The following is a 17,367-nucleotide window of genomic DNA, read 5'->3' on the forward strand; positions in this document are numbered from 1 at the left end:
GGTGTGAGCTCCGCCCGGGCATTGTGTGCGGGCAGGTGGCACCGCGCCTCGGCCCCGCTGGGCTGCAGGGTGCCGGCAGGGCTGGTGCCGAGTCCCGCTAACGAGCAGCCTTAGGGAGCTAAAGGGGTGAGCTGCCAAATTCCGAAGGACGGCGGTGAGATGGTGGCGGTGGTTTTTTCCTTTTTTTTTTTTTTTTTTTTAGTAGCCTAGATGTGCAGGGGTGAGCTGAGATGCTGCTGCAAGATAGCGTATCTACTGACTGGGTGATGCCTGGCGTGCGCGGTGATCTCGCCTCGGGTTCCTCGTTCCGTCCTCCTCAGTAGTTAAAGAAACTTAATTCTGTAATAACTGGAGGGATTCAGAAAACTTTTTCTGATGTTGCTCTACCAACTTTGTTCCGACACTGCTGCTGTTCTTTCGGCACATTTTTTGAGGTGCTAAATGAGGTTTATGGGCCATGACTTCATGAAAGCTGTATCAGCATTAATTTCTCTCTCTGATGTTTAATCTTTTGTACACCAGTACACTTCTCAACAAAGGCTCTTCACAGCCTTCAGCTATATGTTGCGGATTTTTATAGCTATAGGTTTTTGTGTATAGTCGCCGAATTGTGCTGGCCTGTTGAGATGAAGTCATCCTGCCTTTCAGAATGGAAGCTTTCATCTAGGCCCGAGCTTAGCTGAGAGATAAGCCTCTGTTAGAAAGTTCTGAGTCGTGGCCTTCACTTTTCTGCTGTGGGAACAACTTCCAAGGTATTAATCAGAAATGCTGTTAACAGGGTAAAAATAACTTTATTTTTGGTTTAGTGTTAGAAGTCACAACAACACATCCAGTCCAAAACTTGCGCTGATGAACCTTGTGGTGCAAATGTTGTTATTGTGTGCTTTATCACCCGAGCTAGCACAACTAAGCCAGTGCAGATAACCTCGGCGCTAACTGCGCTGGTTTACGCTTGCAGCCTGATTTAGGAAAGTACACGGGAGCTTTCGATATGCGTGCTGTGCACCGTCCCGTTCATATCAACGGGGTGTTAGAAAGCGGTAACACACAGGCATCATGTGAAAGCTGAAGTATTTCACCACCGATCACAGATTGCAAGAAGCAGCACCACGGCGGTGGATGCCCTTTTTTGGCATCACTACGCTGGTGAGCAGATAGAGGGAAAACAGGGTCACTTTCTTCCCCTCCAAATCATATGTTGCTCTGGTACTGAAACTGTTTTTACTCCCGAAATGCAGAAGGTTATCTGCTATTTAAAAACTTACTCCCATAAATCGTGTCTGCTTTGGATGCTGCATGTAGTTGCTTAAAAAAATACAAATCTCCAGTGTAATTGAAATACGCATTTGGCTCCTGCATTTTCTCCTCTTAAGATACTAATTGGAAATACGAAGCTTGTTATGCTGTGCTCTTGATTATTGATCTCTGCCTTGGGTGTGAAATGACAGGGAACAAAGTCTCAGTTTATGCTGTGTACTCGATAAGGAAAGTGTTGGATGCACATGTTCTAGCTAAATGCCATAGCAACTGTAACGTGCTGTAGTGCACACAAGCAACTATGATTAAGTAGCTTTACTTACAGATCAGCGGGGTATAGCTTGTGCAGATTAATGCTGCCTGTTTCTTACCTTGCTTTGATTGCTAATGCAGTGAGCATCTGCAGAAGCATCTCCCTTTGGGGTGGGGGGTGGTAGAGGGCAAGCTGTCAGGGTGCAGGTGGAGACATTTCCCGCTAGTGTAAAATCCATTTAAATCTGTACACTTAAGTGAAGGACAGCAAAGCAGGCCTTAATGGCTTTCTTTTAGACCTTCAGCTAATGCGTGTGACTGGGGAGATGCTCGTTACTTACAAGTGCATTGTGCTGTAAGGCACAAGGTGGAAAACAAGTGACTTAACTCTTCAAATCCTTCACTCTCTTCCTTGTTTTTCCTAATGTGCATATTTCTGGATTATTGAATTAGGGAGTTTATAACAAAATAAAAATATTTTAATTGTATTACTGCAAAAAAGGGCAAATGAAGTATTCTTAGGATGCTGCTGTTACAGTCAGCCTTCCATTTTGATTTTGCAGCACTGAATAATGTTTGACAAATACTGATCAAAACCTAAAATAACAGCGCAGGAAACAGGGAAATGTTGACTGAATACACTGCACACGAGCGTTCTCTTATCTTATTTGAAAACCCGTAAAGGCGTTCAAGGATTTCTCTCCGTTTTCTCTATTGCATCGTCATTTTTAACCTAATTGGGTTTTCAGTTAGAGAATAAATAAAAAGCCTCAACAGAGCAATGTATTTACTGCTGTGCTGTGGTTGCACTGTGTCAGCAGAACAGCATATTACCAGGCAACCCCCCACCTTAGTGTCCTCCAGTGAAACTCTGCCAAAAACGTTCATCCTTTGGTGGAGGCTTGCATCTTACTCAGCACTTTTGCTGCTGGGCGTGAAGTGGTTAATTAGTGCATATCCATGCGAGCATCCCCTTCTGAACTGTTTTTTCGCTTTTGGTGTTTTTGCATGTGGAACTAAGGAATGAGCACAGTGCAAACCAAGCCTCAGCTGAAAGCCTCAGCACTTTGTAGGACTGCAGGACATTCTTTGAGCAATTATTTAGTCATACTGTCATGTTTGTTGCTCTAAATTAATTTATCCACATACATGCAAATGTGTTTATTTTTTTCTTCTTTTCTTTTGTTAAGAGTTACTTTCAGGGGTTTTGGTGTGAAGTTCTTGTGACGTTCCCTTTCTTCCAGTGGTAGGGGATTATCGACCTGAGAGTCAGCTAGAAATGACTTTCATACTGAAAGTTTCAGAACGCAAATACAAACTGTGAAAGGTTTCTGAAGCTGCCTCTTCCTCCCCATTTTTTTAAAGGAGGCCTGTTAGCAGGCTGTATTTTAAACACATTGAAACAGTGATAAAAATAGGATTGGATTTAGCCTTGGATTTCCAGCATGTATTGTTCTTTGTCTGTTTGGTTGGTGCTGTCTTGGCAAGATGACCACTTGATGGTTTAAAACAAGTCCTTTCTGGAAATAAATGGTTAATGGGAATGCAATAAGGATGTTCTGGTTTATGTTCTGGTTTTTGGAAGCCCTTTTTGTTATCAGGCTTATGTGAGCACAAAGTGTTATCACTGCTGCAAATCCTGTACATAAATAATAAAGGTGAACACAGACAGAAGAAAACGATCTTGAAGCTCAAATCTTGCCTTTCTCAACCTGACTTTTAATGTGTTGTGAGATGTGTTTAATATTTTCTTTCCAGACTGTCCAAATTATACGACAAGGTAGCATTTGCCATCCCTGACAGGGTATCATTTGCCATCCCTCTGTGAGGGTCAGATCAGTGATTTAGGGGCGACTGCTTAGTGGCAAGGGGCAGCCTGTAAATTCTTTTTCTGTTTATTAGTCCTTTGATCTGGAGAGGGTACACTGTAATGATGGAGCAAGGATGGCTTTGTGTCCTGTTTATAAGCACTTTCAGGGAGTGCAGGTTGCACATAGGTGTCGATACCTGTTAATTAGCGCGTTCTGGTCTGCTTGATAAGGCAGACAGAGCTGATACAAGTCCGCCAACCCTAATTCATCCTCGTTAGTGCAAGGATCAGAGTAGAGAATTAGGGAATGTAATTAGTGGCTGGTTATCAGCTTGTTCCCTCTGGGGAGAAGGCAGGTAAGCATTTCCCTTCAGTCACCCCAGCCTCCAGCGCTGGCTTAACCCAGAGACAAGGACAAGAAGGAGCATTGGAGCTGCTCTCCTTGCTCGCCCTGGTGGCACCACGGGCAGGCAGCGGGGCCAGGGCAGCAGCTGCTTGTTCTCTGCTCCTATCAGGGCTGTCGGGAAGGTTTATGGTGAGAGGCTGCAACTTCTCCTCTCTGCCCAAAGTAACGGGATACTGGCCTGAGTTGGGGAGTGCAGCTCAGGGACGCTTGCATTTCATAAATGAATTCACGTTTTCTTAACGTGGCGTGGTTCAGCCTGCCGAAGCAGATAACTTGTGGGTTTTTAGCGTGATGTATTAAGGAAATAAGCCGTATGTGTTCTCAGTAGCTGCGTGTGGTTGCGTCAGTCTGTCTCCTGCACCCCTACATGTGGCTCTTAAACCTGGTGCCTGCCATCGAGTCTGACAGATGGTAGAGGTCTTCATCTTTCCAAGATGGAAAGGTTCTTCGTGTTTCTTAAACACTGGTATTTTGCTAGCACTAAGAAATGCTACACGCTGCTCTGCTGGGGAAGAGATGAGGCCAGGAGGTCACACGTGAGAAGAGCCGTGCCAGATGCCCTGGTTTCAGAGATGGGTCTGTTGGTAGCTCTCATGGACAGAAACACGGCCCTGCAGGACAGCGGGGTGGAGGCCTGGTGAAAGGGCTGGTGCTGCCGGCCGAGGTGTGCAGCTCAGCCCAGCTGGAAACCAGTACTTGGCCAACACAGTGCTTTTTTTTTAAATAATGCTTTGTCATAGCTTTCAACTGTGATCTAGAAAGGAAATTAACTGATCAATTTGATGTTTAATAACATTTTGACATCTTGCTGGGGAATAGTTCACAGAATAGTGCAGGTTGGAGGGGACTTAGTGACGTCGTTCAGTTCAACCTCCTGCTTAGAGTGGGGCCGACTTCAGAATCAGCTCAAGCTGTCTGCTCAGTATTTCCAAAATCTCCAGGGATGGGAATTCCGCAGGTTCTCTGGGCAACTCCCTGTGTTTAACCAACTGCCTGGTGAAACTTTTGCCCTTACAAACCTGAGAATTTCCCTTGCTGCACCTTGTGATTGATCCTGCTTGTCCTCCTTGTCCTTTTTTTACTTTCTAACCTCCGAGAAGACTCTGGATCAGTTTTTCTCTGCAATTTCCCTTTGTGTAGCTTAAGACAGCCCACCACCTTCCCCCCCTCTTTTTTTTTTTTGGTCTTAAACCCAGTTTCCTCATTTTTCTCTTGTATGTCCTGTCCTTCAGCCCCTTTGCATCCTAATGGTTTTCTGCTGGACTTGCTCCAGTACTGGGGGAGAGCGAAACGCAGTATTGCAGATGTGGCCTCAGCAGCGACCGCGTTCCTTGACCCAACGGCTGCCCACCCCGCAGCAGCCCCGATCGTGGTTAGCCTTGTGCTGAGCTGGAAGCCCATGCTGCTAACAGATGAAGCTGGATGTTGTCTTGCAAGAAAACACTTCTACTTGCACTTAAAGTGAAGTATTTCAGAAATTCTTCAAATAATATCTGCAAAAAAATGACTGATTTTAATGATGCTGCAGTTTAGATTTACCACGTTGCTCAAATGCAGCAGATGGTGGCACGTGTGTATTTTAGAATTGTTTTCTTAGCGTGTTGCAAAATGAAATTAACAGTGCTGGTGAAATGGAGCAACATGTAGTTTGTTTTGGGTGATTTGTCTGTGTAAAAGCTAGATTCCCTTCATTGTTAGGTCAGTTATTAGAGTTTTCTGCTTCCGAACAAATCGCCTTTTCAGAGGGAGTTGATTTTGGAATCACCGCATGGTTTGGGTGGGAAGGGACCTTACCGCCCACCTTCCCCAGCCCCCTGCTATGGGCACGCTGCCTCCCACCACACCGGGTGTCCCAAAGGCCCGTCCAGCCTGGCCTTGGGCTCTTCAGGGATGGGGCAGCCACAGCTTCTCTGGGCAGCCTGATGCAGAGCCTCACCGCCCCCAGAGCGAACAATTCCTTCCTTAATATCTAACCTAACCCCACCCTCTGTGTCTTCGTGGGGCTGGCAGGACGGCTGCAGCAGGAACGTGCCGCTGGGTTTGTGCAGAACCTCCCCGACAGTCCGGCTCTTGGCATGGCTGTATGCATCTCGCCCAGCAGTGCCTGAACTGGGAACAACCCAACTCCTGTTACGGGAAAAGTGGCTTCTCTTGGAAGCTATTCTTTTGTATTTTAACCGAATTTTCATAAGGGTGAAGTACTCGGAGGTGATTAGAATGCAAATGAGAGTTTTTGTTACACGGCAGAAAGTGTTCGTCTCTGTTGTGGGTATGTTTTAACTACCAACAACTTGCAATTAGGCTCACAGTTTATAATATGTAATTACTTCATTTTGCAGTTTTCCTTAAAATTAGCAGCTGTCACTGCAGTACCTTCTTGTTTGTTTGGAGGGCGGGTGGTTCCCCTGCCGAGTATCGCCAGTGTGGGCTGAGTAAAACGGGAAGCGGTCCGAGCACCACGGATCGATACTGCCCAAACTGCCTCCGTCCCAAATTGGCCCAGTGGTGTTGGTATTTGGGTGGTGCAAAGTACCCCAAGCGACATTCAGGCTGACCTTTACATTGGATTTTTTCTGAGTGTTTTGTGATTGTGAAATACCTTGGTTTTACTTACAGTATCCAAGACGTCTTCCTGCAGATACACTCAACAAAACACAAAGCAATATGTTTGAAGGGTAAGGGTTTACAACCTGAATGCTTTTTGAAAAAGATGGGGGAAAAAAAACATGCAAAAAATGCACAGTAAGGTGTGAAGGGAAGTAATTTCTGGTAGTAGTGACATGCATGCTCAGTGCTGGTGGTTTGGTTTTGTTTTGCAAATGGAGACTGAACTAACCATGGCAGGACAGCACACATGAGCTTGCTTTATTTAGTGCTTTGTGATTCTTTCATTTCTACGGGTTTAGGAAAACCTGTGCTTCTAGGTATGCACGGATGATTTTGAGTGATTTAAAAACAAATAAAAAAAAAAAAACATTTTTCTTGTTGCTTCTTTCTGGAATGAAGCATTGTGAATTCCTTTCTGAAATCCTATAACATGTGGAATCAAATAAGGTGACTTCTGAAAAATAATTGTGTGAATCTTGCATCATTTTCCCTCTCCTCAAGCTGATTTTAGGGAGAGTGTTTGAGATATAAGTCAAATTAGAACCTGGTTAGGCAAAAGAGTAAACCCCGTTGGGGAGTTTGTTGCTACTATCACCACTCCCAGCTGCTTGGTAGTGCCCTCCTTCTCCCTAGGAAGGAGGGGAAATATTTTCTGCAAATATTTATAGTGCCTGCTCTGCGCTGCCTTTGTTGTTGTTGTTCTGGAGGCTCTGGCCCTGTTATGTAACTGACCTGTCTTCTCTCCGTGGCTGCTTTTTGCTGCATCTCCCTGAAGCTGTAAGCACGGATGAGGAAGTCGGCGCCTCACTGGCTGGCGTGTGGAGGCTGGGTTTTTATGACAGCCCTGGCTAGAAGCTGAAGCTGTGGTTTCCATGATTGACTTACGCTGATCTATGGCTGTGCTGCTTCTGAAGGGGCAGCCTTTCCTGCCCTGCCGCAGGTCATGGAATTCCTTCCTCCTCCCTTGTGCTGGTGCTTGCGCAGCTGCTGGGAGCAGTGTTCAAAACCTGATTTGGCTAAAAGTTACTTTAAAAACACCACCACCACACACACACACACACACACAAAAGCAGCAAGTTAATGTGACAAATGCAAAGCCACGTGAGTGACAGTGCTGGCACAGGAAGGGAATAGAAATATGCTGGTAGAGGACTGCTTTGCTCTTCCTATTCTTAAGCTGCTTGGCTTTGAGGTGCTTCGGGTCTCTGATTTGGCACAAAGAAAGCTACCGGCCCTACTGAAACAGCAAGAAAGGGGCGGGATTGTCAGGCACGAAGAGAGGAGTGAACTGCAGCGGCTCCTTTTAATTCCCTTTGCCTTTAGGTTATCTGAGATGCTGTCAAGCTCTAACAATTTTACCCAGAACTGATTCCCATGGAAATTGCGTTAACGTTATGTAAGGAGAATATTGGAACTAGGTACAGCAGTGGGGGCTTTCGGGATGGGGGGTTTGTTTCAGGGATAGCCAAAGGGCCTTCGAACAGAACAGTGAGATTTGTGTAAATGTTAAATTTGGCATAGATGCTATCCAAAGCAATAATTGGTAGCAGAGAACCTTTACATCTAAAATGGGAGGATAAGCAGGAAGGCAAAAAGTAGACAAAATAGCGAGGCGTGTGAGGCTGTTCAGTGCTTCCATTTTCTGAAGACCATCTTGAGCTAAAGTGATATAAAGCAGCGTGGACACACATGGTGATTTGAAGTCTAATGGTACACAGCTAAATGCATAGAAAAATATGCACAGGGAGAAACAGGAAACTGAGAGAAGTGGTGGGTTTCCTGGAGCAGCTAAGATTCATCAGAGCACCATGAAGTTAAATGACTGCTTTAATGAAACAGCACAGACAGAACCTTGGGTGACATACAGCTAATATTTTTCTAATGCTAACGTTAAGGTGTAGTTCTAGAATTGCTGCTGTTCATAGTTCAGCTTAATAGGTGGTAACAAAACACAGATCATCTGGTCTGCCACACCTGGGCTTACGAATTGACTGAGCTTCTGGCTAAAGTAATTTATTGAACAGACTCCATTTTGCAGGACCAGATACTTATTTTTGGGATCCTAGGAGTGAAATAAGGAATTAAGCTATCAAGTCATTATTATGTGCATAGTAAATAGTTTTAAATTATAATGCTTTGAAAGGTTCTGTCAGGTTTTACTTTTCAAATTCTGAAAAATAAATTTGTGCCTTTTTAGCTTAATGGAATTATTTGAATAGATGAATGAAAACAAACCTCTTCCAGGAGGTTACAGAAGTGCCTTAAGCATTTGTGAGGTGAAGGGCAATAACCTGTCCTAGGTCAGAAACTGCCAAAGAGTAAATAAAACCTCTCTGGTGTCATCAGTCACTTCTGTCATGGGCAGGGGTGGGGCGAGTTGGCATAATTGTGCTAGGAACCCCTAATGCTAGGGTTGCTGCTGAAGGATGTAGGGAAGATCGCTGAAAAAGTAGGTGGCAAAGCTGAAGGTAATGCAGTTATAGTGCAATCCAGCCAGCTGCAGAGGTTAACAAAAAGCATGACAGAGCAGTCTGTATTGATTGTGGGCACATCTCGTTATGCACTCGTGCTAAAATAAAGGACTCTGTTAGACATAAGATTCTTCTCCCTCTCTTTGGAAAAGACGAGCAGTCAATGTTATGATAGATCTGAGTTAAAGTAGCTTGTTTAGGTTATCCTCTGGAATACAACATAAAAAGTAGAACTTGGCCATTTTGTGATGAACAACGGATAAAAAAGGGATAAGAACATGGATCTATTCATGAGGAGTTTATGAAGTATGACCTTGTGTTGCAAAGGAGTCATGCTAAAAGACTTAGATTTGTATTTTCTTAGCCCCAAGACAATAATCTGTCCAGTGGCACTAGAATCCAGACAGATCAAAAGATGAGAAAACAAATTTTCCAGTAGCATGGCATTAGGAATGTCCAGGTAAGGCTGAGCTAACGCCAGTGGAAGTTGGGTCACATTTACTAAATAGTTCTTGTAGTGTTCTCTTGGTGCACAGTCTTCCTGTTCTGCCTTGTTTTGTACCATGCGATGTGAGAAAATGGGGAAAAATAGATGGTGACTTCCAGTGCCTGCTGACGGCTGTATGCTACAGCAGTGCGTGTTCTTTGGCTTTTCTTTCCTTGACAAAAAGATGACTTAAGATAAATCTGAGGTCATCCTGTAATTCATTACTTGAGGTAATTTGCCGACACTATAGATGGTGGAGAACTCGGCGATCAGGTACTTGTATAGCTGCATTTAGGAGGACCCACTGTACGTTTCTTCTGGCTTACTCTTGAAAACTGTGTGTCTATTTCATGCTGGTACAAGGGGTGAGAAAAGGTCTGTTTCTTAATCACTCAAATTTATGGCAATTCAGTGTATAATTCTTGTACCCAAACTTACTCTGAAGTAGCTCAGTTCTGAATTCAAGTTTCTGGCATCTTCTTTCTGTATAGGCTGCTAGTGCTTATGGGAGTTTCACAAAGACTGAGGAGACAGGTACAGCTGTTTTTTCATAATCAATGGGGGGTGCCTGTAGCATGCTGACAGATAATTCAGAAGTGCTGAATTCCAGCATATTTGACTTTTTTTTTCCCCCTCAGTATAGCATGAGAAAGTATGGGGTGCTTGTGTACTTAAAGTTGTGTAATCTTTTTGTAGTTTGAAAAGCAGCTAGAGTGTCAAAGCTGGGATTTTTTTTTCCCCCAAGAATTTGATATTTAAGTAGTTCTCCATTTTCATGGCTCTGTTAAATTTCCTCCATGATAGGAATTAAGAGTCTGTCAAACAAAATCTTTAATGGAAGAAGGTAGAAGTATGCTGAGATACCCTTGTTGCTGTAGTTCATCAGACTGATGCGTGGTGCAGAAGGAAAAAGTACTCTTTCCTCCCACCTTCATAGGAGAGGGATAATGACTCAAAATTAAAGTGGTTAATTCTGATAATGAGACATTTTATTTTTACTGTACCTTTAAACATTCAAGATATATCACTGTCCATATTTCCTGTGAGAATTGGTGGGAATTCTTAAGATGAATCTTAAGATAAAATTAAGGGAATTCTTAAGACAGAATCTGCAGAAACAGTTTTGAATCCTGGGTTCACTGAGTATCACCCGTTTTTTATGTAATGGGAAATAATTATACTTCTTGAATTCACAACTGAGAAGCCTGGGAAGCGCTGCATTATTAAGGTCATCTTTTAGAGAAAGCTAATAACTGAAGTGAAAACTCTGAGGATAACTTGGTTGTCTTTTCGTAGCCTGGGGTGTGCTGAAAGAAGGCAAATACACCTGATTTACACGTGCATGTTTCTTTTAAAAGCAAGTGATGATTCTGTAAGGTAGTACTAAAAAAAGTTTTAATGAGAAACATGCTTATTTATTTTCAAAAATATTATGAATAAGTGGAACAAAGTGTCAAAGACATCTCTTTAACCCTGGGTGTTTACAGTTGGGGACAAGAAGTGTATTCAGTGTTATAAAAATGACACATGCCTGGATGTCTGGAAACTTGGCTGCTTTTATCCTATTTCTAGTCTTTGCTTTTGGATAAAGAATAACGTACTGTGGCTGCTCCATGTATTTTTTCATCTGAAATAAGAAACTAATTATTCTGAAGAATCTGATTGTTTACAACAAAAAACAAGCACAGAGCACCCAACCTGACAGCCCCCTCCAGAAATCTACACCTCGTAACGCTGCCTTCCCTTGCCCCTAGGAATTGTGGTGAGCAGCCTGTTACGGTACTGTTGGTTCTCTACATCACAATATGGTGTTATTTTTCTCACAGCAGTCTTAAAAATAAGTTTAAGCTATTTGCATTGTAACTTGATAAATGTCAGCATGTTGTGGAAATATCTGTGATTGAGCTAAATGTAGACCGAATGAGAAGACTGAAGATCTTCACAGAGCAGTTTGTTTGGGAATTATTTTTTTATTCCTTCCCTCTCCTCGCTGCAAGCTACAGAATTCAGTATTTCAGAACGGTTCCTATCCCTGGGCATGCCCTTGGAATCTTGTTTCCACAGCAACACAAAGCTACTGATAAAACATCCTTTTTAAACTTCAAATCGGCCTTTTATTTAGGGCTGTAATTAGGGCGTTTGCCGGTAGCATTGTGTGCGTACGAACACAGAGCTGAGAGCAGCCTGCAGAACAGCCATAGGTGAACAAGCCTGGAAGTGCTGGAGGAGTAACCCTGGACGGGGTAAGCCTTCGGGCAGCATGGCAGGGATGTGTAATGAGGATGGAGGGAGCTGACGGAGTAGGCAGTTGTTTTCCAATGCTTGTGTGAAGAAACAGCCCTCTGTGGGATGCAGCTATTGCCAGGAGCTGGCTGCTTTCCTCCCGGCAGCTGCAGCATGCTCTCACTTGTTCCAGCACTGCTCCGAAACGAGGCACGTGAAGGATAGAAATGGATGGGAGGATACGCAGCAGCCAGTGCGGGTGCAAGGATCTCGGCTTTGGCACTTGGCCTGTTCTGCCTGGTGAAAAGCTCTCCTCCCTTGAGAAGGAGCTAACGAGAGAGGGGCTGCGTGGCAGCCCTTGGTCTCGGCCTTCACTTTGCCGCTCCCTGCCAGTGCCCCGGCTGCGGCCGCGCACGCCCAGGCCGTGCCTTTTGGAGGCTGCTCCGCCCTGGGCTCTGCGAGCAGGAAGCCGGAGTCCGAGTCGTAAAGCGATAAGTCGCTGGGGTTCACCCCGGGTGGCACGGCTTCCTGGCTTATACGTGCGCATCGTCCGGGCTGTACAGCTGCGCAGGATGAGTCAAAACTTCGTTACGTATTTGCCAGATGCTTCTTACCAAGCACTAGGGCTTGTGTTGAGTTTTATAGGGTTTCTTATAAAAGTATTTAGATACTGGTGCGTTACTGAGGGTTGTCAACGGGGTAGTAGCCACAGCTTGAAATAGTAATAATGTGTATGCTAGAGTTGGGCAGTTGCAAAATCTGTATTTAAATTTATCACGTTACAGAGAAATAGCATCCACAGCTGTGGTTGCATCAGCTGGTGGAGCTGCACAGCACGGGGGATAAATCCTTCTTTTTGGATAGGTAGTGTTAGTAACTAGATTCAGTATCATGTGAATAACCCAGGGACTGCTGAAGTCCCATGTGCAGTGACTGGTACATGTTGTGAAGGATTATAAACCGAAAGCTATACAGCAGCACTTGGAAAGTTGTTAGCATGTGAACTGTTATTTTCACTTTACAGATCATCTCTGGAGAAAACTCTTGGTAACAGAAGGTTCGTGTCTTTCGAAGGCAGTGCCATTTAACTGTTTCAATAAAAATATAAACACTTGTGAGGTTCAGTAGAAGCTGAATGTTTACACAGCTAGGTTAGGCTGTGCACACTGGAACAGCACTTCCAGAATGCAGATGATCTAAATTTAGGATGTGCTTGGATGGGATGTGTATGTGAAGCTACTCCTTTTTGGACTGTAGGGGGAGCTCAGGCGATTATTTGTCATAAAATTAGATCCCTAATGCTAGCTAAGGCTAAGCAAGATGAATCCTATGCTAAGTGATAAGTAAGCTGTTTAATAAGCGCAGCAAGTTAGTGCACCAGGGTTTTGGATTTGCGTTGTTTAGAGTCACCGTTCCATTTGCTAGCGCTGCAGAGGGACTGGGTGTGAGAGCAACGTGTTCCTGCAGCAGTGCTCTGGAGAGCAGTGGGTGCACCTGGTGGTGGTGGTAAAGGTCGGGTGCAGGTTGTGAGGAACAGGAAAAGCTTTGGGAGGTGGCTCAGTCTGACTTGCAGAGACTCGGTTTTATTAGTTTAGTGTTTCCTATGTAGCAAAATAGGTATTTGGCCTATGAAATTGTGTAACAATATGTCTGTAGCGTGTGCGTGACAGCAAACATGACTCTCTGGTTCTACTGAAGTTCAGCCTAATATATAGCACAGGTACCAGGTCTTCCTTGTAAACGTCAGTGAATGTGGAAACTGTTAGTGGCCAAAATTTTTTCTTGAGTATTTTAGTGTCAGTATCTCCTGGGTCTTGGAGCACATGTCTCCTTGAAAGTGCGCTGGTTTTTAAAGGGTCACGGAGTTTACTCAGACGTATTTTCATTGAGAGCTGTAACTCTGAGACTGAAATAATGCTGAATTTATAACATAGGTTTTCTATGTGCCTGTGTTATTCATGCTATTTAAATAACTCTGCACAGGCAAATGCATGGTTAGCTTCTTGCTCACAGGAATTCGAGTCATGTTTCAGATGTTTAATCAATTTACAAAAAATCTCGTTTGAGAAAGTTAACAGAAATAAATCCCTTTTAATGTTCAACTAGCTTTGGTTTTGCTCTCCTGAGCTGAGTGCAGTGGGAACAGTGATGCATGCCTAGCTACAGTAGTGCGGTGAGATCTTTTGATACGCACAGAGAAATGGCTGTATGCAGAATGTGCACTGGGGAGGAAATTGATTGCATCTTTACTGCAAATACTTTTTTTTCCACACTGAATCATGAGTTTCGTAGTTGAACCATCTGAAAGGAAAATTGCCCATCATTTTTTAAATAATAGCCTAAAGCTTTTGCTAAGAAAATACTTCAAGAACTGTAAGTGAAACTAAGCTACAAGAGAGCAATTCTTCACGTGTTTAATTGATAGATTCAGGTTCACTGCATCTGTGCAAGGGAAGACGCGTGTTTTCATCAGTAACCAACCTTTACTTGAGAAGCAGTAACTTAGGCATTTATCCAATATTGCAAGACGTTAGAAGCTTTTATTTAAGCAGCATCAATTGGTAAATATTGGGCATTTTGGAATATTGGGCATTATGCTCTTCATAGCTGCTGCTGCTGTCCAGTGCTTTAAAAGGAAGTGAGATTTTGCATTGTGGGAGAAAAAATAGGTTTCAGTCAATACAAAGAAGAAGGTAGTAGGTTTGTTTGTTACAGCAAAATGATCTGTTAGATTTTTATTTTTCCCAGATACGGGCTGCTCATGCTTAAAGAATTATTACTTTTTTTTTTTTCCAGTTTTTGACATACCTTGCTGGCATATTGTAAACACCTCAGGTGACTTGCAAATTAAGAACTAATGAGGAAGTACTCCTGAAGGCTACATTGAGTTTCATTTATGACATTTTCTTATTATCTGTTTTGGGACTTGTGAACTGCTAATGTGTTATCTATACATATGTAGTAACAGCAGTCATAATTAATACTTGCTTGGTGTGTGGAATTTCCAAGCACCCTCTGGAGCACTGGAGTTCGTTGTTTCCAGAGGCACATAAAATTTGCGTATAGACTTGAGTTAGGGATGCAGACAGGACAGTGATTCTGTAGTAAATCGATCAAAAAGGAAGTCACTGCATAGATAATACTTACACGATGAAGACAGTTACTGGCAGCACAAATCCTGTATTGCTTATAATAATGAAAATGAGAAATGTAAAGTGATTTTGCATACAGTGGTGGTAGTACCGTCTCAAAAACGTATTACTGCACCCTAAACCTGCTTTGTGGTAGAAGAACCTTGAAGTGACTAGGCATCAGAATTCTTTTTAGTTGTCCATTTTCTAACTGGATTTTCATATTTCACTCTGTTTTACCTGATCATCAGATACCTGGACATCTCAACAGAGTAAGGCCAATTAAGAGGGTTTCAGAGAATGTTCTGGGATTTGATTGTAGAAAATCTGTAGAATGTAAAGCCTGTTTAGCTCGTATGTTTATATTTTCATGTGAAATAGTTGAGGCTAACAGGAATGTCTTAATATAGGCTTGATTATTTTTTTAAATTTCTAAACAATGTAGTAGTGAATAAAAATAAATTTGAAAGGAGCAAGGGAGGCCTATGTATATTAAAAATCATATACATGCATTTAAATTCTAAATATATTAAAAGCCTATGGTAATTTAATTAGATAAATGATAGTAATGAGATGCTTTGTGATTCATATAAACAAGACTGCAGAGAACATCCTAGAACATCCATTCATAACATTTTTAGGAAATAACTTAAGTCCGCATTTTAGAAACGTGTCCTTTACCAAGCCTCTTTCTTAGGCTCGGGCTGTGGTGTTCTTTATAAATGGGTAGGCATTCTGGGCAGAACTGCTGGGGCTCCTTTGTTGGTGTAGCTCTGAATGCTGCTCTGAGCGGCTTAAGTCAAGGTACTGTTAATGTAGCCATGGGTGTGTTCATTAATACAGGTCACAGTCCCCACCATACGTCAGTGCACTTCGCTTTCGTTTCCTGTGAATATATATCCAGTATATCTCCTTTCTGGAGCTCTCTTGTCTTTGGACTTGAACTTGGAGAGGTATTTTCACAAATTCTCTATCCCTTGGTTCGTTAGTGTCTGTTCTTCACAGAGATGCCAGAAATGTAGCTCAGTGGAGGAGTAAAAGGTGGGAGCAATTGGAATTACTCGCGGGAGTTTGGGTGTGGAATTCTGGTGCTTGAAAGATGATTTCTGAAAGCTCTCCTGCACTCCAAAGTGAACGGGTTAACCCAAGATGACTTCGTTGCAAATTTCTTCTTGATTACAGCATATAGGAAAAGACTCAAACTTGTTTATTCCACAGGGTGGTAAAGAAAATGAACGCTACTTTCATTGCTTAGGTACCTGAGCAGGCTTCAAGTTGATTGGAAAAGCTTGTAACTTGCAGATAGCCAAATAAGTTGAAGAACAGACAAAATATTGTTGCACTGTCAGCAAGTTAAAAGATATCTGTCACTGTTGCCTCTCTTCATTTGATAAAATAAACATAAAAACAAATGGATTCACACTCTTGCTTTCTGAACTGAATGAATTTGCTATATGTTCTAAAAATGTTATTCTCTTCTAGTTCTGCCTACGATAACGTCAACAAAGTTCGAGTTGCTATAAAGAAAATCAGTCCTTTTGAGCATCAGACGTACTGCCAGAGAACTCTGAGAGAGATTAAGATCTTACTGCGCTTCAGGCACGAGAATATTATTGGAATAAATGATATTATCAGAGCTCCAACTATTGAACAAATGAAAGATGTGTATCCTTTCTAAGTTTGTTATTCTACTTGGAGGTGGATGCCACCTTCTGTCTTGATTATACCCCCCTTTTCATCCTCTTCCTTACTGAATTCTGATAAAAGTTGGATTTCATTATTGTAAATTAAAATAAAAGTTCATAGTATTTGATAGGTTTAGATGTGTGTCGATAGATTTGAACCTAGATAAAACAAGTTTTTTGTTCTTTTTCAAGGAAAAAAAAAATATTTTCTATTTTTCAAGACAAAGAACTCAACATTTTATAGATGGATTTAGTTTAGTTGTTTAATCTTAAAACTACATTCCCTCTCAGTAGAGCCTCTTTTAGAACTGTTTGCTTTGAGGAGAAAATGAAAAGCCAGACTGGCACAGTTGTCTAAAGTTTTCTTAAAGGATTTATCTTGGCAAAAAGCAAATAAAGCAAAAGATCCCTCCACCCCCCACTCCAGTCTTGCAGGGCTTCCTGCATATATGTAGTCTGAAACTACATGTGGGCCGGTAAACGTGCTTGATTAATATATGCAAATATGGCATTTTCGTTATACTCATTTTTCTTTAATGGGAAACTTGTTTTCATGTAGATATCCCTTCATGTGGACATCTAACATATCAAAGCAGTCACAATTGGGAGATACCTGAGATACAAACCCTAGTTTGGAGGCAACCAGCTTTAATTTCCCGAAGTCTGTATACATTGTTTCCTATTAGCTTTCCAGGCTCTTTGCAGATGGCTGCCTAATAAAAACCGTAAGGCAGAAATTGAATTGAATCTAGGTCAAATGTTTTCACTTAATAAAACAGCAATATAGTATTTGAGTTCAGTCAGTCTTACCTGGGATCCTGAGGTTGCATTTCTTTGACCACTTTGGCTAAGTGCATGCTGCCTCTAAAAAGATGGACTAATTGTGTGGACCAGTCAGCATCCAAAGGAGGCGATGGAAATGCCCAACTAGAGTGGTAGTTATGTTTTTTAGTGAAATCCTATTTTGGTCATGAAACTATAACCCAAAGGTTTTGGAGCCACGTTGAATTAAGGGAGAGGAATTTTTTTTTTTTGTCT

At 42.5% G+C, this 17,367-nt stretch overlaps 1 protein-coding gene across 1 annotated transcript in view; it reads left to right on the forward strand.

The window, feature by feature from the left end:
- Positions 1–17,367, forward strand: part of MAPK1 (mitogen-activated protein kinase 1) — a 37,007-nt gene that overhangs the window by 829 nt on the left and 18,811 nt on the right. Inside the window, exon 2 of the mRNA XM_068653893.1 lies at positions 16,127–16,309. Coding sequence (XP_068509994.1) covers positions 16,127–16,309 — 183 coding nt within the window. The remainder of the gene's footprint in view (positions 1–16,126; positions 16,310–17,367) is intronic.

The sequence above is a fragment of the Anas acuta genome, chromosome 17 (genome assembly GCF_963932015.1).
Source record: "Anas acuta chromosome 17, bAnaAcu1.1, whole genome shotgun sequence".
Lineage (NCBI taxonomy): Eukaryota > Metazoa > Chordata > Aves > Anseriformes > Anatidae > Anas > Anas acuta.